Source organism: Megascapheus bottae, chromosome 26, assembly GCF_031878675.1.
Source record: "Megascapheus bottae isolate mThoBot1 chromosome 26, mThoBot2.hap1, whole genome shotgun sequence".
Classification (NCBI taxonomy): Eukaryota; Metazoa; Chordata; class Mammalia; order Rodentia; family Geomyidae; genus Megascapheus; species Megascapheus bottae.
Genome location: NC_143534.1, coordinates 9,856,132 through 9,880,344, shown reverse-complemented (window position 1 = coordinate 9,880,344; position 24,213 = coordinate 9,856,132). Strand labels below are relative to the sequence as shown.

Genomic DNA, 24,213 nt, shown 5'->3' with positions numbered 1-24,213 from the left:
AAGTGACTGGGTGGAATCAGAGGCATAGCCAATACAGTCCAAACAGCACCCACCGTGCTGTAACGGGAAAGTGATGAGAACCAGGAAGATGAGACCCAGGTGTTGCCAGCGACAAGAAATAACATCAGTGCTTGATTTTTGCCCATTGGGCTAAGTGGCTACTTTGGGAAGGGACAAATAAAGGAGGGAGGGGGAGAGGGAGGGTAGGGAACATGGGTACTATGAGATAAAAAAGTATAAAAAGTAATTATCTAAAATATAGATCAGATATAAATGTTCCAGAACTCATTAGATAAGCTCAAAAATACTGGAAAGTGGCAATTTGAACTACATTTATTTTTAAACAAGGGGATAAGTGTTCTGAATGTTGTGTGCAAAACAAATCCAGGTCACCGACTCACTGTCCTGATTTAACACAGCAAGGTAGATGCTTCAGTTTCCAGCATTACGGGCAACACTGGACATGTTTAAGGAATAATGTAAACTTGAGTTTTAAGGCAGCTGGTACTGATGCTGCTTACAGGCTTAGCTTGGTGCCCATAGAAATGGGACAGTAGCACTTGAAAACAAACTGAGGGAAGGAAGGGGGAAACCAGCATTTTCTGACAAAAACAATGTCAAAATATTTTCCCTTTCACACACACAAAAAGAAATAACTTGAACATTTAGAAAAACAAAGCACCCATCCCACCAACTTCAGCTTGCTCCTTAACAAATATTTCAAAATACTGATAAATGATAGTAACTGCGAGCAGAATTCCAGTGCCAGATCCAATGGCTCCCAGGAAATCGGCCAACACTGACAGGGCCCCGATGCACAGACCTCCAAATGCAGCTGCCGTGGGGATGTACCTGGAAGACAGACCCTTCATCAGGCGGGGTGGGGCAAAGTCTCGCCAGCAGTGATTCTCAGAAAATCTACACTAGTCAAACGAAACAGTCTGCAAGACCTAAGGGATCCCGACTCCCGGATTTCAAAAGAAAAATAGTTAAAAGCCAAGAAAGGCAATACATAATTCTTAGGGCCGAAGATCAGAACCCTAAGCTGAGACTCAAGTATTACAGGGTTTAGTACTTTAAAACAAAATGGCCTCTAGTATCCTCTCATGGAGTGAAAAGTAAATTTCAAAATGTTTTCTAGTTGTCAACAAAATTACATAACAAAACTTTGTGACCGATTAAAACAGTGATTTGACCTTTGCTACACATTAGAGATACCTGGAAAACTTTAAAATGGATTTTATTGAAACTACTCAAGGAAGAAAGACTATAGGGCAGGCCAAGGATGAAACAGTGGCAGATAGATGGTAATTCCAGATGCCAAAGGTTCACAGCACTATTCTCTGCAGTGCTTCATGGGGCTTTTTTGCAGTAATAAGAGATTGAACTCAGGACTCCACCTTTGCTAGGAAGTCCCTCCACCACTTGAGCCGTTCTACTTATTCCTTTTGCACTGGTCATTTTCAAGATCGGGTCTTGCTTTAGGCCCGGGATAAGCTGAGTGGCCACTGTTCTTGGCCTTCCCCATGTTGCGAGGAGTAACTGGCACACACCACAGAGACCAGTCGTTGTCTCACAAACTTCTTTTTGTGCCCTGAGACTGGCCAGTCTTCCTGCTTCCCAATCCTAACCCCTTCCCAACACAGTGCTGGGTCAACTGGATACCAACATGCACAATGGAATATGGCCCCCATCCTCTGTCACAAAGGTTTACTACAAAATTTGTGAAAATACATAAATGTCCAGAGTAAGCCTACAGAGAAAGGTAAAAAAATAGTTGCCTGGGGCCAGGAGTGAGAGAATTAGTAAGAAAACGGAATAACTCATAGATACAGAGTCTTTCTGGAAAACGAAAATGTTCTTAAAAATTATGTAGGGTGGGGGGGGGAATGGGGAGCAAGACATGAGAAAGGGTATCAATGTATGTGAAGTAATTAATGCACCTTCCATCTGGCGAATGTAATGTAACCCTTCTATTGATTACAATAAAAAATATTTGGAAAAAAAATAATGTAGGGGGCTGGGAGTCTGGCCTAGTGGTAGAGTGCTTGCCTAGCATACACAAAGACCTGGGTTCGATTCCTAGGTACTACATATATAGAAAAAGCTGGAAGTGGTGATGTAGCTCAAGTGGTAGGGCCCTAGCCTTGAAAAAAATCTGAGGACAGTGCTCAGGCCCAGAGTTCAAACCCAGAGAAGAAAAAGCTGAAGTGGTGCTGAGGCTCACGTGGTAAAGCTCTAGCCTTGAGAAAGTCCAAGGACAGGCTGGCAAAAAAGGGGGAAAAGAAAAGGAACTCTCAATTATAATAACTAGGTCTGAATTTTGATGTGGACCTTTAAGTGTTGTATTGAACTTCTGTTCTCATATGCAACAAGAAATTGAAGAAAAAAAGTTTTAACATTAGTGATAAAGACTGAAACCTATACTCTATGAAGGACTGAGTGTAACACACTTACCTATTAAGCTCATGGACCATAGAAGTATCTCTGTGACCTCTCATTACCATTTGTTGTTCTTTAAGCTGTTTAGCTACCTGCCAAGAGAAAAAATCAAACTCTTACAAAAATGGAACCAGGTAACTTGAGGAGTGGGTTAAGAGAGGTCGGAGAAAATGATGGAATTTATGACATTGATCAAGGTACACTGTCACTGACATGTTGAATTGAAACCCTCTGTACAATTTACAGATTATTGACAGATACATACATACATTTATTTACATGTATATTTTTTAAATCAAGCTCTGAACTTTTTACTGCCCATCATCTTATCAATTAAGAAGTGATTTCCACATACTAAAAGTGAAATTTAAGGACCAGGAATGTGGCTTAGAAGTAAAGTGCTTACCTAACATGCTTGAAGCTCTGGGGTTTGATTCCTCAGTACCACATGAACAGAAAAAGCCAAAAGTAGTGCTGTGATTCATGTGATAGAGTGCTAATTTTTTTGGGGGGGGTAAGGGAGTCGGTCATGGGGCTTGAACTCTAGGCCTGGGCATTGTCCCTGAGCTCTTCAGTTCAAGGCTATCACTCTACCATGTGAGCCACAGCACCACTTCCAGTTTTCTGGTGGTTAATTGGCGATGAGTCTCATGAACTTTCATGCCTGGGCTGGCTTTGAACAGTGATCCTCAGATCTCAGCCTTCTGAGTGGCTAGGATTATAGGCATGAGCCACTGGTACTAATTTTGAACAAAAGAAGCTCAGGGACAATGGCCAAGCCCTGGGTCCCAGCCCCAAGACTAGCAAAAATAAAAATTAAAAAAACTTTAAAAAGTAAAATTTAAGTGCCTCAAAAGTGACATTGTGGGGCCAGGAGTGTGGCCTAGTGGTAGACTGCTTGCCAAGCATGCATGAAGCCTGAGTTCCATCCATTCCATGGTACCATATACATAGAAAAAGCTGAAAGTAGTACTCTGGCTCAAGTGGTAGAGTGCTAGCCTTGGAACACAGGACAGAACCCAGGCCCTGAGTTTAAGCCTCAAGATTGGCGGGAAAGAAAAAAAAAAAAAAAGACATATCATTCCCATTAAACCAGGGCAAAGAGGTTTCAATGCTGTCAAGTACATGTCAACCAAACATTAGGCTGATATTTCTCAACCATTTTCCATTATCACCTCAGAAACGAAAGTGAAATACAAAGGCAAAGGAGTTTGGTATGGAGGAACGAGTTTCGAAGGACAACAAACCAATTCAAAACCTAAGAATCTTTGGCATTTGGATTCTTAGCTTATTGGGGGTAACACTGCCTCACTAAGAGTGAGGAAGGCCTGAATAACCAAAGAGTATGGAGTACTATTTGACAACTAAGGAAGTATTTAATTATGAATCAAGAGATGTCTTCAAATAAACCAAATACTTACATCTTTAGCTGAAGACCCAGAGACCTCTATCCATGTCTTAGAAAAGAATGCACACGACCCCAGCATGAAGATGATGTAAACCACCACATGGACAGGATCCTCAAATATGGCGCCCATGGACTCAGGGGGAGAAAGGTAGTAACAGAGGCCTCCCACAGGGTAAGAACGAGCAGGTCCTCCCCCACTGACATCCTACGGAACAAGGAAATACAATTGGTTAACCCGACCTAATACTTATCAAACATATTCACTGCTGGGCACCGAACCCAGGGTTTCACAAGATTAACGATGCACTACACCACTGAGCTACCCTCCATGCCTCCCTTATTTCTTGTTTTGAGAGGAAGTCTTGCTATACTGCCCAGGCTGATAACAAACTTCTGGGCTCAAGGGAATGTACATGAGACTACAAAACATACCTGGCCACAATGTACTCTCATGCGTTTCAATATCTCAGAATTTATAACAATATTTTAAGCCTAAAACTTCTACAGCCTATGATTCTATGTCACTTGTTATTTTGATCTACTGCTCTCATTCCCTTAAAACTGTATACTAAGTAAGTTGTACAAGTCATTTTAAATATATCACTAACAGAGGGAATTTTTTGGGGGGAAGGGGTAATGCTGTGGCTTGAACTCAGGTCCTGGGCATTGTCCCTGAGCTCTTTTGCTCAAAGCTAGCCCTCTACCATGTTGAGCCATAGTACCACTTTCAGTTTTCTGGTGGTTAACTGGAGGTAAGAGTCTCATGGACTTTCCTGCCCAGGCTGACTTTAAACTATAATCCTTAGGTCTCAGCCTCTTGAGTAACTAGAATTACAGGCAAGATCCACCAGCACCCAGCTTAGAATGAATTTTTGTTGCTGTCATCTTTCCTTCTTTTTGGCACTGGGGATGGAACTCAAGACACTGTACTTGCTAAACAAGTACTTTTCCACAGAGCTACATCTATCCTTATGAATTTTTTTTAATACACTTTAAAATCTGTGTCTTGGCTGGGAGTGTGGCCTAGTGGTAAGAGTGCTTGCCCAGCATGCACGAAGACCTGGGTTCCATTCCTTAGTACTCCATACATAAAAAAAGACAGAAGTTGTGCTGTGGCTCAAGTGGTAGAGCTCTAGCCTTGAGAAAATCCCATGGACAATGCTCAGGTCCCAAGTTCAAGTTCTAGGGCTGGCAAAAAAAAAAAAAACCAACAGAATTTTAAACAAATCGAAATTTAATAACTTGAACTTCTAAAAGCCATGTTGCTTTTGAAATAATAAAGAGAATATCTAGAAGAAAATCAGAATTTACTGAATGCTATCTTTAGCTCTTCAGTCGTGTTAATCCACGGCTATGTCCAACTCAATGAATAACAAGCTAGCTTACTGTCATCAGGAAATTTTGTCACCAAGGAAGATGGGAGAGAAATATGGAAGGATGACGCCAATACATCATGTATCTATAGACAGCTTCCTTCTTGTTATAGTAAATCATTGTGGGTTTTTTTTAAACAAAAACCCAAAAGACAAGCATTACAATAGACAACAGACAAATGAGATTTACAGGAAGTCACCTGTGATTTTTACCCTAAAAGGTCATTCAAATGATAGAAAAAGCTCGCTATGGAGACCCTCTCTGTTACTGGCAACTGAAACAGAAGTTGTGTGAATAGGTGCCAAGCCCAATGGATTGTGGTCTAAATGTAATTACTTCCTTGCCTACATCTTGAAGCATTGTTGACACAACTCACTATCACCAAGCAAGTGAGAAGTCTTAAGTTCAAATCCCAATACCACCCCAATCCTCAAAAGTCTCATAGACAGTAAAATCATGAAATATCCTTAACTGACCTTGGTCTTATAACACTAATTCTAAGTAACTAAACAACTTTCTATGACATACAAACCCTCAGCCTAATTTTGATTAAGTTCTAAATACAAAGTCCCAGAGATTATAATTAGAGATTCCCTCATTGAACACTTGTTTGTTAAACTTGTCATTTAAAATATGATGTAAACATAAGCCATATAATGAGTGATTGTTGTTCTTAAGGTATTATGTTATCTCTCATCACTTCTACTGTCCCTTGGTTATCTCATATTGTTACACTATCTCACTTTGTTACCTGATATATCGGATATATTTGTATTTGGTTGTCTGAAATTGGATAGGGAATGGGGGAAAACAAGATGAGGGGTGGGGGTGGGGGGGAGGGAAATGGGGACCAGGACATGTGAAGGGGTATCAATGTATGGGAATTAATGCACCATCTATCTGGCAAACATCATGTAACCCTTCTATTAATTACAATAAAAAATATATGAAAAAAATAAACAACTAAATAACTAAATAGCTACAGATAAATAGCTAAAAAACTAAATGCTGCAGGTAAATGGATCTGAGAATATTACATCACCTGTTTCAATGTCTATCCTAGGCAAAAATACAAACACAAAATGCAAACTATAATTTTAAATACATAACAAAAATGAAATATATACTCACAGCCCACTGACCCAGTAAGTTAACTAAGAAGTTGCCGCTAAACCGCACAGAGAGCATCTGGGATATAACATAGAGGTTTGAAACCAGGGCAGACTGAAGGATGATGGGAATATTTGATGTGTAGAAGAGCTTGATGGGATAACTACTATACTGTCCTCGGTATCGGGCCGATTTGATAGGCAAGTCAACTCGAAATCCCTGAAAACAAAATTCAGAGTAATTAAGAGGAACCATACATATCAACAAAAGAGCAAGAGCATGAGCCAGATGTGGTGACATACCCTAATTCCAGGAGTCAGAGACCAGAGGATTGCAAGTTCAACAGTGTGCACGTGGAAATGTGTAATAATGCTAACAAAATTGGTCCCCCTTGGATATAGACTTTTGTTTCCAATCTATTATTCTGCACCTTCACACCAATCTAAAGAATGCCAGTGTTGGAGGCTGAGAATGTAGCTTAGTGGTAGAGCACTTGCTTAGCATGCACAAAGCCCTGGGTTCGATTCCTCGGTACCATATAAACATAAAAAGCTGGAAGTGGCACTGTGATTCCAGTGGTAGGAGTGCGTGTTTGAACACAAAGAAGCTCAGGGATAGTACCCAGGACCTGAGTTTAATCCTCCAGGACTAACAAAAAAAAAAAAAAAAAAAAAACTACAAAAAAGGGCCAGGAGTGTGGTCTAGTGGTAGAGTGCTTGCTTGCCTAGCATGCACAAAGTCCTGGGTTAGATTCCTTGGTACCACATAAACAGAAAAGGCCTGAGTGGTTCTGTGGCTCCAGTGATAGAGTGCTAGTTTAGAAAAAGCTCAATGACAGTGCCCAGGCCTTGAGTTCAGGCCCCAGGACTGGCAAAAAAAAAAAAAGAAAAAGAAATAGAATGCTAGCATATTCTTGACTAGATCTCCAACCCCCAACCATTTCAAATGGCATTCTCTTTAATAGCAATATAAAAATGCACATGTCGCTTCAATGAAACATGATCCTTACCTGAAAATATATGACAACAGCAAACACAAAAACAGTAGCAATGAGGTTCATGAGATTGGGTAGGTTCTGCCGGTAAAAAGCCTCCCGTAAAGCTCGGACTTTGTCTGTCCTGGTGGCCAACAAATGAAATAGAGCTATGACTGCGCCCTCAAACTCAGTACCTGAAAAATGAATATAGAAATGAACTGTACACACCTTTTCCAAAGTCATCACAAAGGTCAAAACAAATCATCTAAAACCCCAATCAAAAGAATTCACCACTATCTCTTATGGTATAGCCATGTGTACAGGCTCTAAAAATATTGAGGCAAATTTCAGCATAAATTTGAAGTTTCCTCAAGAGACAATTCTTGATGAAAACAGCCAAAGTAATATCTGACAAATAGTTATTTCACTCATAAGGATTTGCCTGTCCTTTGTGGAAAGGGAGTATTTTAAGGAAACTTAAAAAAGCAGCAGCAAAGCAGAATAAAAATATCGGAGTTAAAGGATACATATTTATCAAGCTTACTTTTATATCTTGTACTATTTTCTTAGGTCTAGGATCAGAGTTAGATGTTAAGTTAGGACAGGATGATAGCTGAGAGAAGTAGAAGGAGTAAGGGAGAAGACAGAATTAAATCTTTCAAAACTTAGATGCCATTACAAAGCCAATTAGAGGAGAAGCAAAAGTATGAGTGCTAAGAATCCAATGAGGTCTTTTCATTTGGGAAATCTTAATCCACTACCTTTCACTGCTTCAGAAATGCTGTAGCCAGTAGGTAGTTAAACAACGTTGGTAGCTATGGCTTCAGCAAGGTCAATAAAATTTACTTAAACAAGAAAAAAAAAAGTTTTTAAATCTGCTTGCAACCATGGAAACTTAAAATGAGCAGAGGCTGAAATTTAGATATTCGTTTTAAAGTAGAATTACATACTCCACACATCTCTGCTTGTTAAGTTTGGAACAATTAGCACTTGCTGTCCCCTGGGCTAACAAGCCAGAACAGCTACAGGCCTGTCTGCTGCCTGGTGCACTGGTGTCCCGCACACATCAGCAAAACTCGTGCAGTTGCAGTCACTGTGCAATGTACCTCTGCCCGTGTTAATGGTAGTGGGACTAAAGGCCTTCCAGACAATGGTTTCACAGATGTTGGTGGCAATAAAGAGGGAAATACCAGACCCCAAGCCGTAACCCTTCTGTAGCAGCTCATCTAACAGCAGCACAATCAAACCAGCAACAAACAACTGTAGGGAAAGAAATGCACGTAAGCGGAAGCAAGAATAAACTCAAGAAAGGGGAGGACGAACACCATGGGCTATTTCAAAGTATGGCACTTTCAACAGGACACATAATCATCACACTAACTACTATGACCAGTTGCTTTTGACCTTTTTTAGTGCAGTCAGAAGCTAATTTTGAAAACCAAGATTAGAAATGTTGTTACATTCTATAGTATACATTTTGTCTTTTAAAGTATGTACCATTTGAATAGTTCCTTTACCATGGTTTAAATAGGGCCTACATAAAAAAGCATACTAAAACAGCAGCTGCAAAATTTCATAGCAAGAAGCTGAAAACATTCCAAATACCTCTAAGTAAATAAAAGGACAAATGAATTACCAAAAATGCAATTAATAACTAAGAATTAATAACTAAGAATGAAGACTTACAAATTTCTATATATAGCTTGTATGCTTACATATATTTTACATATACTGTATATAAAGTCAAAAAATACAGCACAAATAACATGTACAGATTATAACAAAGTAAAGCTAAATTCTCTACTGACTGTGACAAAGACTGTATGTAAATGGGAGATGGTTAAGAGTTCCCCAAGTTCTTAAACTCTTGACATTTTAAAGGATGAAGCTACTGACTTCCATTTGTATGATATTGAGCATCCTTAACCTTCTCGTTGTCGAAAGTATTCTGTGAAATCATGCTTCAGGTACAAACAATGCATAGCCTTCCCAGAGACCGCAGTGCTGTGCCTCCTTCCTGACTTGAGCGACCTCATCCAGAGAGGAAGGAAAGACACTAAGTCCCCACCTCACCCAGGTGCCACGGGAAAGACACCACCCTATGGATCCCCTAGGAGGCACTGCAATTCCTCCCAATGCCAAAGACTTGCTCAACACAACCTGTCAGAAGACACAGCCAACCTCAGTATACCATTTAGGCAAGCTTACCTTTACACAATACTGTTTCATCTTTAAATTAACTATTATTTTAGTGATTATATAAAACCTAACTTGCCAATTTAGTCTTCTGGCTTGACATTCAATAAACTGGAAAAAGCACAATTCTCAACCTTGGAAGAGAGCATGCTAACCCTAGCTTTATAGAAACCAAGTTTGACATTCTGCCAAAAGTGAGGACTTTACTACTAGATTTTACTTTGACCAAAATGAGGTAACAAGTGAGAATTCCCAACGAACACAGCCACCCAACCCCACACAGGAATAATGGCTGTCCACCAACGATCAGCCAACCAAATACATTACCCTGGGCTCTGATAGGTGACCTGTGCAAAGTCACACAGCAGCTCTGAAATGATGACTGCTCTCCAAGCTCCTGGCTTAGAACAGTGTCTGACTTTAGAGGGCTTCCTTGTGTAAAAAAAGAGGCTCCTGTTTTCCCAAGGAGGAAGAAGGGAACTAGAATGAAATCTCAATGAGAAATTATTTCTACCATTAAGAAATGAAATATGGTAGTAAGAAAGCAGAGAGCCTTCTGAGAGACCAAGAAGTAGCAGCGAACGTGTGAGCAATGCAGTGTGAAGAGCAGAGCAGGTAGCCTCGGGTGCACAGGAAACAATCACACTTGGTACCTGCACCCCACCTGTGTAAGCACACACTTCCTTTTGGCAAAATACACTAACACTGACATTTCTGTGTGGGGTTTTTTTTTGTAACTTTAATCAAGATTAAGGCCAATCAATAGAAAAAGATGTGTATGAGACAAGAACAAATAAAATAAAAAATACCTTCCATACAGCATGCAAACCGTTTTCAAAAACCTATGTTCCTAGGTGAAAATAAACTGATCCAATCTTAGCTCTTCCGTATATCCACATATTTTCAGTGTTAGCAATGCCTTGAAAAGACACAAATGGGTCACTTCCCACCAAGGATCAAACATGACATATTTGTACATTAACACTGGAAGAATTAATCACAAATATTTATATCCTTGAATTTATGTAAACAAATTAATATATACTCACGTGTTTTTATTGGACATAACTACTCTTAGAGCTCTGGATACTGAAAATAAACATCAGCTGCACTTTATATCTGTTTAAATCTATAAATTAATCCTATAGAAAGCCAATCCTCTTCAAAACAATGCAAGACTGTTTAGCTTAGGTTCTAAATACATCAGCTTAGGAGTCTAAATACATCTTGAGGAAAGGACTGGTCCATAATGCTCTCAGAGCTAAATACCTATTCTGAATGTATTCTAAAAATCGGGGCTATTCTGGGTTTATAGAGTAGCTTGGTAGTATCAAATGTATGCTTAGCATTCTCAGAGCAATGGGTTCAATACCCAGGACCAAAACAAGACAAATCAGTTATTGTCAACTATGGGTACATAAAGCAAATCCCATAAAGAAACTATGATGAGGCAATAAATGCCCTGCTGGCATGCTCACAATGCCAACAGTATGTGATGAGATCCTCAGCACTGAAAGGTACTAAAACCTGTCTCGGAGGCCTTTTCTCATGCATTCATTCTTCTTCCCTCACTATTAGTGAACACGTGATTTGAATAGAGAGGCAATGCCAGTCTCACTTTATTGGACAGAGGGGAACGGGTATCACAGGGTTTGAACCAAGGGCCTATTCTACCACTTGAGTCAGGACCGCAGCCCCAGAAAACGTGATTCTTTAAGAAACTGCACCATAGGGCTGGGAGTTTGACCTAGTGGTAGAGTGCTTGCCTAGCATGCACGAAAACCCAGGTTTGATTCTTCAGTACCACATACATAGAAAAAAGCCAGAAGTTGTGCTGTGGCTCAAGTGGTAGAGTTCTAGCCTTGAGAAAACCCAAGGATGGTGCTCAGGTCCTGAGCTCAAGAAAGAAAAAAAGAAATTGCATTATATATAATAAGACTGCACTAGACTAAGAAATCTATCAAAGATCATTAATACCTATGCTGGGCGCCTGTGGAAATCTGAGGACTGCAGTTCGAAGTCAACCTAAGCAGACCTATCTTAAGACTCATCTCCAAATAATGACAAAAAGCCACAAGTGGAGGTATGGTTCAAGTGGTAAAGCACTAACTGCGAGCAGAAAAATTGAATGAACTCATGTTTTCAAAGTCCAGTATCAGCATCAAAAACGAAAACACAGAAATTCTTGCCCTACCTAAAGGACAAAATAGTTCTCTTTAGAAGAGTCAATTCAGGGGCCGGGAGTTTGGCCTAGTGGTTAAAGTGCTTGCCTAGCATGCACAAAGACCCGGGTTCGATTCCTTGGTACCACATACATACAAAAAAGCCGGAAGAGGTGCTGAGGCTCCAGTGGTAGAGCTCTATCCTTGAGAAAGTCCAAGGACAGCACTCAGGCCCTGAGCTCAAGCCCAGGACTGGCCAAAAAAAAAAAAAAAAAAGCTTGGGAGCACGACCAAAGAGGTGGAGGGGCTGCTTACAAGTGCAAAGGCCTGAATTCAAAAGAAAAAAAAAAAGAAAAGTCAATTCATGGGTTGGGAATGTGAGTGCTTGACTAACACACAGAAACACTGGTTCAATTCCTCAGTACCACATACACCAAAAAGACCAGAAATGGTACTGTGGTTCAAGTGGTAGAGCACTGGCCTCGAGCAAAAGAAGCTCAGAGACAGTGCCCAGGCCCTGAGTTCAAGCCCCAGGACTGACAAAAAAGAAAAAGAAAAAAAAGAAGTCAGTTCTTCCATGAATGAAATCAACAAATACTTGTTCTGGCTCATGCTCACTAAACAATCTTAGTTATTTCTAATTAAAGTTTCTTATTTAAAAAAGAATGGTTACATATGTGTATATAAATACATATGTATATACACGCATATACATACATCAGCATCTTGGAATTTTTGAAAATATTTTTCTGAGCTTGATCTTTTAAACTATTAGAAAAATATTTCCTAAATTAATTCTGATTTCATAGAGTAAACAAGAAAGTGCATTTCCAAGGAAACCAAGACACTGGACTCAAGGTTTGTTAAGTTAATGAAATGTCTTTTCAAAACAATAAAGACTCAAGGTAGGACTCAAGTAGTAGATGCTTGCCTCACATGATAAAAACCCTGGGTTTTGTCTCCAGTCCTACCATCAAAAAAAAGTAATCATCATAATGAATTTTTTTAACCCACAAATAAATATTATATAACTTAAGTACAATTCATTCTGGAGTAATTTCTCTCAATGACTTTTTTAAAGACTTAGACAAAATAATTATCTTTACACACCTTAAGATACTTCATACATTTATAATTATGTTGGCCTCTACTGGGCACTGGTGGTTCACACTTGTAATCCTAGCTACACAGTAGGCAATCTGAGGATCACGTATCAAAGCAGACAAGTCCCAGTGAGACTATTATCTCCAATTAACCAGTCAAGACCCAAAAGTGGTGCCAGGCTCAAAGTGATAGAGTGCTAACCTTGAGCAAAAAGAGCTTAGGGATAGTGCCCCAATTATGCTGGCTTTTAAAAATTCCATTTCCAAATGTTCATTTAAAATGTCCATGGAGAATATGAATGTGTGGTGTGTGTGTGTGAGTCAACTGAGAAAAACATTATTATTACAACATTCTTTTGTGTACTGCTAAGAATGAAAAGGACATCATCCCAGTACTCAGGAGATAGAGGTGGAAGACTGAGAGTTCAAGAAGAAACTGAGCTACATATCAAGACTGGGAAAGTAGCTCAATAGTGCTTGGCATGCACTCTCTCCTGGATGTGAGGCCAAATATGGGGGAAAAAATAAACTTGCTAATTTATGACATCACTTGTTGTTACAAGGAATTTTTATGTTCTGCTTATTTAAAAAGGTATTTCAGATATAGACACACATGTGTATCGTGTAGCTTGCTTTCTGTCCCTTTCTGAATGCACAATTATTTTTATTTCCAAGGTTGTTGATCACAAAGGTTGTTGAGATACAATCTCATCATGTTGCCTAGGCCGGTCAAAAACTAGGAGGCTCAAATGACCCTCCTACCAAGCATGTGCCATCAGCATTGTTGCCTAACAAGAACTTTCCAAGATATTTCAAAGAGTAAGAATCCAGACTACTTGTCAGAAACATTGCACAGAACCAACTAATACAGGCACAGGTTGAGTAGCTGCCACACACATAATGAGAACTTTCACAGCTGCCCCTGGCGACTGCTATACTAAGACACAAGTAACTGGAGGAAAAAATCCTGAATTCAGGCATAAATTATAAGCAATGTACATCTTAGACCAATGAAAAAAGGTGATACATAATTTTTGGACATCTGTAAAGCTATAAATTTTCTTAATCATTACAATAGATACATATCATTATTTGAAACATAACTAAAATAATTCACAAACAATAATTTTTCAACCACCTATAGAACTATTATAAAACCAAGATCAGACCGTTCTACAAGCATATGCAATAGAGGTTTCTTACCTGTATGATGATAAGCAGACAGATCCCAGCGCCCATTTCTGCAGGGTCCCCGTACATCCCCGTCATGACATACACAATGGCTTGCCCAATGGTAATGATCATACCAAATACTGACAAAAATTGGGGGGAAAGGAACACATGCTTACAACCAAAAATGAAGAAAACTCAAACAAGTATAGGAACATCTTTCCCACAAACAATCTCAAATTTGGTCCTTAATGGCATTTATGCTCACGTTTCTGGGCCCCATTGAATAGAGCTCTGTCTTTGGGTGTGTCTCCAACTTCAATTATTTTGGCTCCAGCTAACAACTGCATAATTAAACCAGATGTTACAATTGGGGAGATACCCAATTCCATCAATGTTCCTGGAAAAAAGGGAAAGAAGTAAATCACATTAACTGTACAGACCAGTGTCACAGTTTACTGAGGCATATTTAAATATTACCAAGCAAATTTTCATTCCTTAAAAACTAATTTTAAGGCCAGGAGTTTGGCCTAGTGGTTAAAGTGCTTGCCTAGCATGCATGAAGACCCGGGTTCGATTCCTCGGTACCACATACATAGAAAAATGCCGGAAGTGGTGCTGAGGCTCAAGTGGTAGAGCTCTAGCCTTGAGAAAGTCCAAGGACAGTGCTCAGGCCCTGAGCCAAAGCCCAGGACTGGCAAAAAAAAAAAAAAAACTAATTTTAAAAAGTTCATTTACAATACAACTCTGAAACTACATTCAATCAAAAGCTGTGTGTTATAAAAACAGAAATTTCTGTAAATTCTGAACTTACTATTTTTAAAAGAAACCTTCAGAGATGGGCTATAGATCAGCAGGAGAGAATATGAAGACCTGGGTCCAATTACCAGTATCTTTTTAAATAATAAAAAGAAGCCAGACACTGGTGTCTCATGTCTATAATCTTAGCAATTTAGAAGACTAAAGATCAAAGTTCCAACGTCAGCCCACGCAGATAAATCTACAGCACTTTTATCTCCAGTTAACAAGGAAAAAGTTGGAAGTGTGGCTCAAGTGGTAGAGAACCAGTTATAAGCAAAACACTCAGTGAGAATGTGAGGCTCTTAACAAGCACTTAAACCCACACCAAAAGAAGAAAGAGGAGGAGGAGAGGAAGAAAAAGCAGCAGCAGCAGTGGCAGCAGCAGATAACTAGATATATTAGTATACACCTATATGCCCAGCTACTTGTGATAAGGAGACTGGGAATATAACAATCTGAGCAAAGATAGCCAGACCCTATCTGAGAAGGGATAAAAAAGGATGAACACACCCATATAAAGGGTTGGAAAACAAAGAACAGGAAAGGATGGGATACAAAAGGACTGACAAATGACTGACCACATAGAAAATTAGATTCCTTACTTCATGACTTGTATAAAAATAAGTGACAGTGGGAGCACTAATGGCTCACACTTGTACCAGCTACTTCAGATCTCAGCCAGATCCGAGTTCAAAGCCAGCCCTCAAGAATCCATCTCCAATTAACCAGGAAAAAGAAAGAAAAGTTAAGCTCAAGGTGTGGCTCAAGTGGTAGAGTCCCTGTTGTGATCAAGAAAACGAAGTGAGAGAACAAGGTCTTCAAGTTCAAGTTCCGGTGCCAACAACAAATCTTAAAAAAAAAAGGCCAGGCTAGCCATATAGAAAAGACTTTCTAAACATGATTTAAAAAATGGATGTAGCAAGAAACAGCACTAGAGAACTAGAGACAGGTCTGCCTCTCCTTCCTCACCTCTACACACACACACATACAGAGTTCATGTCTCCAATATGCAAAGAGCTCATTCAAATCAACTAAAACATGGGAGAAATAGAACAGTAGTTACATACTGTGGCTCCTTCCAAGGAAGCCTTTTCAGAAATATGCTGACAATACAGGGATAGAGCCCCAGCACTGTAACCAACACTCATCAAGCTTGTCGTAAGTCTTAGTAATTTGGAATCCTGGATCTAAGAAACAAAGGATCTGAAAGATGCCAGCACTGTCACAAAAAAGTAAGTTTCTAGAAACAGCCCTCACTCCTAAACCATGTTTATGGAGTCAAAAAAAATTACGAGCATCCTTCTGGTATCTTTCCATTTCGCCATTTAAACTATTTGGGAATTTTCTGTTATTTACACAGAAATTTAACACACTGTGCAAAGCTCACTAAGGGGGGACTGGGAATGTGGCTTAGTGGTAGAGTACTTGCCTAGCACACATGAAGCCCTGGGTTCCTTAGTACCACATACAGAGGAAAAAGTCAGAAGTGGTACTGTGGCTCAAGTGGTAGAGTGCTAATCTTGAGCAAAGGAAGCTCAAGGACAGTACTCAGACCCTGAGTTCATGCCCCATGACTGACCAAAAAAAAAAAAAACCTCACTAATGGATAAAATATGAATAAAAATAAAATTTAAAAATGTAAGTGTTCACTGGGTGCTGGTGATTCACACCTATAATCCTAGCTATACAGGAGGCTGAGATCTGAGGATTACAGTTCAAAACCAGCCCAGGAACTAAAGTCCATGAGACTCTTATCTCCAATTAATCATTGCGGAAGTAGGAAGTAGAGCTGTGGCTCCAGGGGCAGGTGTTAGCCTTGAGCTGAAGAGCCTCAGGGACAGTGCCCAGGCCCAGAGTTCAAGCCCCATGACTGACAAAAAAAAAAAGTGTTCAAACAAACCAATAGGTAAAATTACAAATAAATACAGGCCAATTTTCATCTGCCTGGTTGACATAGGTTATTCTCACCTATTGTTCAAAGAGGAAAATAACACAACCCTTTGAAAGATAATTTAGCATTTCTACTGAAAATTTAAGACTGTCTACCTTATAACCAGACAGTTAAGCTTCTAGAAATTTACTCTTTCAAAAAAAATTATAGACAGGCACTGGTGGCTCACACCTATAATCCTAGCTACTCAGGAGCTGAGATCTGAGCCAGCCTGGGCAGGAACGTCTATGAGACTCTTATGTCCTATTAACCACGAAAAGAGCCAGGAGGGAAGCTGTGGCTCAAGTGGTAGAACAGTAGCCTTGAGAAAAAAAAGCTCAGGGACAGTGCCCAGGTTCTGAGTTCAAGCCCCAAGACTGGCACACCAAGCAACACCAACAACAAGGAAAAAATAAATAATATGTGTGTATATTTATATATGTATACATACATATATATGTATATATGTATATACATATATATGAGTAAATATATAAATATATGCTGGGGAAGAAAAGTAGACAATACAATACAATGTATACATAGAAGGACATGTCCCTTTCCCTCCCCAGATCTTCATGAGTTCTCTCTCATTTCTGGCAGATCTCTGTTCTTCTAGCCAACATAGAATCTATACCCACAAATAGAAATTATATATTCTATGGAAGCTGCCATATTGTGCTGTCCACTGCTCTAGCCTCTTGCATCTAGCACAAAGCTTAACACAAAGCAGATACACAACTAGTTGTTGACTGTTGATTAACTAAACCAGAGTATATCCTGGAAATAGCATAGGGCCAATAAATGAAACGGCTCATCTAAGGCATTAGAGAGGCCTAATAGCAGAATGGTACACAGAATAAATCCTAGTTTCTAAAGTATATAGATTTAAATATATTGAATACATATGCAAAGAAAAATACTCAATGAAGAGTTGCCAATATAGTTTTCTATAACTGCTTTTTAGAAATCAAACATTCATTTATGACTTCATATATATCTGCACATAATGGGGCCAGGAGTTTGGCCTAGTGGTAGAGTGCTTGCCTAGCATGCATGAAGACCTGGGTTTGATTCGTTGGCACCACATACATAGAGAAAGGCAAAAGTGGTGTTGTGGCTCATGTGGTAGAGCTCTAGACTCAAGAAAGTCCAAGGATAGTGCTCAGGCCCTGAGTTCAAGCCCCAGGACTGGCAAAAAAAAAAATCTTTATATAAATATTGGTGTATTTTCAAGATAAAAATCATGTTAGTCATGGTGGCTCAAGCCTGTAATCATAGCTACTTGGGAGGGAGAAATAAAGGGACTGAAGTTCAAGGCCAACTAAGGCAGAAAAGGTATTTGTGAGACACCCTGTCAATCAATGGTACCCTATGGTACCCTGTCATTCCCCACAGTGAAGCACAACAGCTGGGTACAGTGACACACTCCTACCATCTCTAGGGAACAAGAAGATGCGAAAGGAAGATCACAGCCCAGACTGGCTCAGATAAACTAAGATCCTACTTCAAAAATAACCAGTACAAAAAAAGACAAGGCTTAAATGGTAGAGCACCTGCCTAGCAAGACCCTGAGTTCAGTACCCAGTATGTCAGTATATATGTATGGATGTATGTATAAATAAATAAAACCAATATTAGTCTTATAATCTAAAAAGGCTACAAAACATACCTGCCTTCTTTGTAAAGTATTTTCCTAAAGCAGGCCCTCACTGTTCCAGAACTGTGAAATCCTCTTGACTGCAACAGTCTACCTGGTCCGCCACCCATCCCATCTCTCAGACTCCAGGGCACATCTTTTCCCTGGAGACTTTAGCTTAGGTTCTCTTCTACCACTGGTCCAAGGACTGCCCCAACTGCTCTCTGACACCAGAAGTGATAGAGTGTTTACTCTGTGAGAAGCCTAAGGGTAGATTTCTGCCAATCTTTGCAATCAACACACAATACTATAACTGTTTTCATGGTTTCTGGCACTTGTCAGTGGCTCACAGCCGTAACCTACTCAGAAGGCTGAAATATAAAGGATGAAGCCTTGGAACCAGCCAGAGCTAAAAAGTTCAAACTCTAATACTACCAAATTTTTTTTTTAAGTTTCTGTTGTCATATCCTCCTCTTCCCTATAAATATAGAAAAACGCTGTTTTCCCTTGTTTTTTTTAGGGTTTTTTGTTGTTGTTATTTTGGTTTTTGTGGGGTGTTTTGTTTGTAGTACTGGGGATTGAACCTAGGGCCTTATGCGTGGTAAACAACCAGTCTCAGTCTCTTGAGCCACACTCATCACTTTTTTTTTTTAATTTATTTTTTTTTTTTTTTTGTTATTGTTGCCAGTCTTGGGCTTGGGCTCAGGACCTGAGCACTGTCCTTGGACTTTCTCAAGGCTAGAGCTCTACTTGAGTCTCAGCACCACTTTCGGCTTTTTTCTATGTATGTGGTACACCGAGGAATCAAACCCGGGACTTCGTGCATGCTAGGCAAGCACTCTACCACTAGGCCAAACTCCCAGCCCCATCACTTTTGTTTTTATTTCATTTTAGAAATATAGTCCCACTACCTTGTTGCCTCTACCTCCCAAGTAGCTGGGATTACAGACATGAATCTATGCTTGGCTTCAAAAATAGTCGTTAATCCATGTGAATCTTGTGTGTTATGGGGTAAGGACTAGAGTTTGAATTCAGAGCCAGGTGCTTACCAAGCAAGTGTTCTATGACTGAGCTAATCTTCATTTCCTTTGTTGGCTGGTTAATTTATGACAGAGTCCTGCCTTTGGCCTGGGTCCATACCTGACAGAATGACAGGTACATACCATTTTGCCCAGTTACTGATTGGGAAAAGGTCTCTAGAACTTTTTGCAGAGGATGGCCTCAAATTCCAATCCTCCTGATCTTTGCCTTCCAAGTAAGCTAACATCACTAATATGAGTCAACGTGTCTGGCTGTAACTGACATGTTTACAACTACTTGGTGTGAACAAGGAGGCAAATATTAGCACAAACCTCTGTTGGATGCAAGAATAACTCTCATCCAGTAGAAAGGATCTGCAGAATCTGATGACATGATTCCAAACAGAGGAATCTAAAACATGACACAAAACACTTGATGAAAATACAAATGCATTTTATATACTAGCTTTACTCCTAATTTATAATGCATTCTCTTGGGCTTGCATACTTTTTGTGTGAGGGGGAGGCAGGAATCATGGGACTTGGGTAGCATTTTCCACGCCCCAAGCTCCATCTCCAGATCTTCAAATAAATAAGATAGCAAGGTACAATTGTGGAATTTCCATCCTCTGGTACATAAAAGGCCACAAACATGTAGAAACCTTAAAAGCTAACAAGAATGTCTTAAAAAGCTTGCTTGACAAATGGCCAAACAAGAAGTGTTACAAATGGCACTGGTGGCTATGGGGATAGGGGTCAGGATCAAGCTACTCTAATCATCACAGAGGACTCCATAACATCCTCAGAATCCCCACTAACACTCCAAATCTACACAAATCATGACTCAAGTGGAGAGAGATAGGTGGGAAAAAAAAAAAAGCTGAGCAAGAGTTCAGGGCTCTTTTTGATCCAATAATGGCAAAAAACAAAACAAAAAAAACACCTATGCTCAGTGTTTTATCCCCAGCATCACAAAATCACAAATAAGAGTAGCAAAATAATAACAAACAATAATAATGAGAAATGTTTCAATATTTAAATAAAGTGATTTTTTTTCAAATTCTAAGTAATGTAGATCTCAGAAAAATCATACAGACAACAACATAATATTATGGTTACATACCTGACAACATACTAAGAAAATAAAGAGAGTTATAGCAGTCCATAGAACCTTCTCTCTAAACTGGATCTATACAACAAAAAGAAACACTCATCAATTCATAGCAAGGGAAACTAAATATAAAGCAAAAATCCAACTCATCAAGGATGCAAGGATTTTTTTTTTTTTTTTTTTTGCCAGTCCTGGGCTTCAGCTCAGGGCCTGAGCACTGATCTTGGACTTTCTCAAGGCTAGAGCTCTACCACTTGAGCCTCAGCACCACTTCCAGCTTTTTTCTATGTATGGGGTACCGAGGAATCGAACCCAGGTCTTCGTGCATGCTAGGCAAGCACTCTACCACTAGGCCAAACTCCTGGCCCCGATGTTTTTTCTTTTTAAAATGTCATCCTTGCTATGACAGCTAAGCTAAATAGCTATTCTTCTTAAAACTCTCTACTTCTTAAAAAAGATAGTTTAAATACAGGCAAGAATAAATAAGAGTAAAATGAAGAGGAGCAAATACAAGAATATACAGCATATATACAAGCCCAATATACATGTTTCAGTTAACATTCTACCACAGAATTCTATGATTGCTGGTCTATTAGACAGTGTACATTAAACAGGCAATCCTAAGAGAGTTCATAAACTAAGATACTAGTTTCTTGGGATTCTATAAATGTAACTAGAACAACTATCTTTACCATCTCAGATCATTAAACATGAAAATACTTATAAATAAATCAGTAAGTCTGACAAAAGTTTTACCTGTTTCTATGTTCCTACATCTGTTAATTTCATGACAAATGAACAGTATAGAAAAGCCAATTTGACATTAGTAATTTTTTATAAATTGAAATATTCTAGCCCCAAAAGTGCACAATGAGGAAAAAATTATTTCATTCAGCTCAATACCTTCTTTCTATCCTTCATGTGTCCAATGAATAAGTCAATAAATGAGAAGTATTTACTTTAAATTTATATAAAAGAATCAGTACTTGGGGCCAGGAGTTTGGCCTAGTGGTAGAGCGCTTGCCTAGCATGCATGAAGGCCAGGGTTCGATTCCTCGGTACCATATACATACAAAAAAAGCAGAAGTGGAGCTAAAGCTCTAGCCTTGAGAAAGTCCAAGGACAGTGCTCAGGCCCTGAGCTCAAGCCCAGGACTGGCAAAAAAAAAAAAAAAAAGTCAGTACTCTTCAAAACCTACCAAGCTGATGGGGCCTCTCCTAACCCAGCGGATCCACATTATTAGCAAGCATCATTCACCCTGCAGTCCAGGAACAACCAAAGATGAGAGACTACTTCATCTTAACTAACACAGGGACTACAGAAACACTTGATATGAAAAGGAACTTAGGAATAATCATTTTTGGCAGGGCATTGGTGGCTCATGCCTATAATTCTAGCTACTCAGGAGGCAAAGATCTGAGGATTGCAGTTCGAAGCCAGCCCTGGCACAAAAGTCTATGAGACTCTTATCTCCAATTAACCACCAGAAAACCAGAAGTGGCACTGTGGCTCAAGTAGTACAGCACTAGCCTTGAGCTGAAAAGCACTCAGGGACAGCGCTCAGGCCCAGAGTTCAAGCCACCACCACAAAAAAAAAAAAAAAAAAAAGTCATTTTTGAAGGCATGATAAATCTATTGAAACTTCAGAAGGGCTATAATGGTTGTAATCACTTCAATCCCTTACAAAAAGCAAATCGGTAATATTTTTAATCCAGAAAAGGTTTTGAGAAATTAAATCAATCTTGCTGGCTTAACAGAGAAAGTCATCTAGATATTCTCTATATTACTAAAATAGTATACTTACTTTCCTTTCAGGTTTCTGAATTTCTGGTAGAACTGCACAGAAAGGTTTTATAACTTCTAAAAATTTGACTGTAAAAAAGGAAGTAAACAAGTGTCCCAATTATAAATGTGTATCTTTTTACAGAATCAAATACAAATTTTAACTCTTAACAGCAATTTTTCCCACTCTCTGATTAAACATCATGAAGCCTCCTCTTTCAAATGAATACCTCAAGAAACAGAAATCAACAGAACTCAAATATTTGAGGGCTAACAATAGAAGCAAAGAAATCAACCCAACTTTACTTCCTCATGCTTATATCCAATCCTTGTATATACAGAAAAGGAATTATTAAAATCATCACAATGTCCAAAAAGAGCAAATACAGTTTACGAGGTCCCTGAAGAGCCGGGTACTATGTAAGAAAACTGAGAGATGGACTAGAGCAAGAGAAGACATAAAATTGTCTTAGCCCAAGAAATGACCATTATACTTAATAAAAAAAAACAAAACAGTGCTGCTAGCCCAAGCAACTGTTATAGCATATAAAACTAAAACAAAGCAAAGTTGTTTCTGATACCATCTCTGGGCCTAAATCCTGCCACAGTACTGGAGGACGAAGATGATAATCTTTTAAGCTTCAGTCCTTCTGCCAGAGTTCATCAACACAAGCCACAGCTGCTATTAATCAGCATCTTCTTCCCTACAGACACGAATATCCTGAAATTGCTTTAACTCTGACATGAGTAACTACACCTGCAGTCAGCCAAAGGCTAGTAATACTACCTTTCTTTTCTCCCCTTCCCTCCTAGTACTGAGGATGGGCAGACCTTTGAGGCTGGTGGATGCTGGGCAAGCACTGAGCCCAGCCCCACCCCACACTACTTTAAAATTAAAGTACAGCAGTCACAGATGTTTGACAAAATTCGTCCTCATCAGGGCAGACATTTGTTACCTAAGTACCACTGGGATTATTTGGAAGGTAAATCTGAATTATGAAAGCGCATTCTTCATCTCTAGTGCCTAACAATGACTCAATCAACATCAGGAAACCTCTTAGGATCTCTACCTCTTTTTACTTCCGCACCTCAATCTAAGCCACGGTTGGAGACTTCTCGGACATTTTATAACCTGAATTCACGTTCAAGCAACGCTTTGTCTGTTACGTGTCTATCCTTGTATTGCAGAAATTTATGGTTATAGGTAAATCCAAGGCCAGGGATCTCTCTTACCTCCTTCTGGATATCCCAATGTCCACTAGTTGGCCAATGGGTGCAAGGCATTGGGCACGCGGTTACCCATTCATCCTACACACATCTCAACAGCTAGTCAGTATCTATGTAGGATACCCGGGGTTGAATGTTTGGAAAAGGGCCTCCTTCCCAGGGTCCCCAGAATCCAGGCTTACACAACCTTGCACGGATTTCAGCAAACGCTATAGGACGGCTGGGATGAAATTTTCTCAGGAGAATGCTGTGACACCTCACACTCCTTTCCTCCTGCGTTGAACATGCCCATGCATCCCTTCCAGAATCAAACGAGCGGGGCGCCTCCCGCTCACCACACGCCAAGGAATGGTGAGTCGGGAATTTAACAAGTAGGAGCTTCCGAAGCTCCAGAAACATTACAAATGGTCTAGGTTTAGGCCAGTGGCCTCCCTCCCCACCCCCGGCCCCCCGATAAAACCAGCGGTCTCCCCTCGCCACCCACGGGGCGCAAACCCCGGGCCTGGCCGAGGCCTCGCACGGCTGGAGGGGCCCGAGGCCGAGGCCGCCCTCCGCAGCATCCCCGGCCCGCAGGCGGGTCGACTCCGAGAGGGCGCCGGGCCCGACGCTCACGTCTCCCGCAGCTGCCGCTACTCACTGCCCATAGCGGCGGCTGGGAAGCCCGGCAGGGCACCGCGGCCTCGACGCTGCCTTCGCTGAGATCCCGAGGCTCCGACTTAGGCGCCGGCTACGGACCCGTGGTCTGGCCGGCCTTGCGCAGGCT

At 40.1% G+C, this 24,213-nt stretch overlaps 1 protein-coding gene across 1 annotated transcript; it reads right to left on the bottom strand.

The window, feature by feature from the left end:
• Window positions 1–652: 652 nt before the first annotated feature.
• Window positions 653–24,213, bottom strand: Sec61a2 (SEC61 translocon subunit alpha 2). The gene is made up of 12 exons (XM_090318907.1): window positions 24,088–24,213; window positions 22,246–22,313; window positions 20,454–20,519; window positions 19,664–19,742; window positions 14,210–14,341; window positions 13,975–14,084; window positions 8,417–8,570; window positions 7,344–7,504; window positions 6,356–6,553; window positions 3,864–4,055; window positions 2,458–2,534; window positions 653–852 (listed from the first exon to the last, which is right to left on the bottom strand). Exons 1-12 carry the CDS (start codon window positions 24,092–24,094, stop codon window positions 666–668), a joined length of 1,431 nt encoding a protein of 476 aa, XP_090175033.1. The 5' UTR covers window positions 24,095–24,213; the 3' UTR covers window positions 653–665.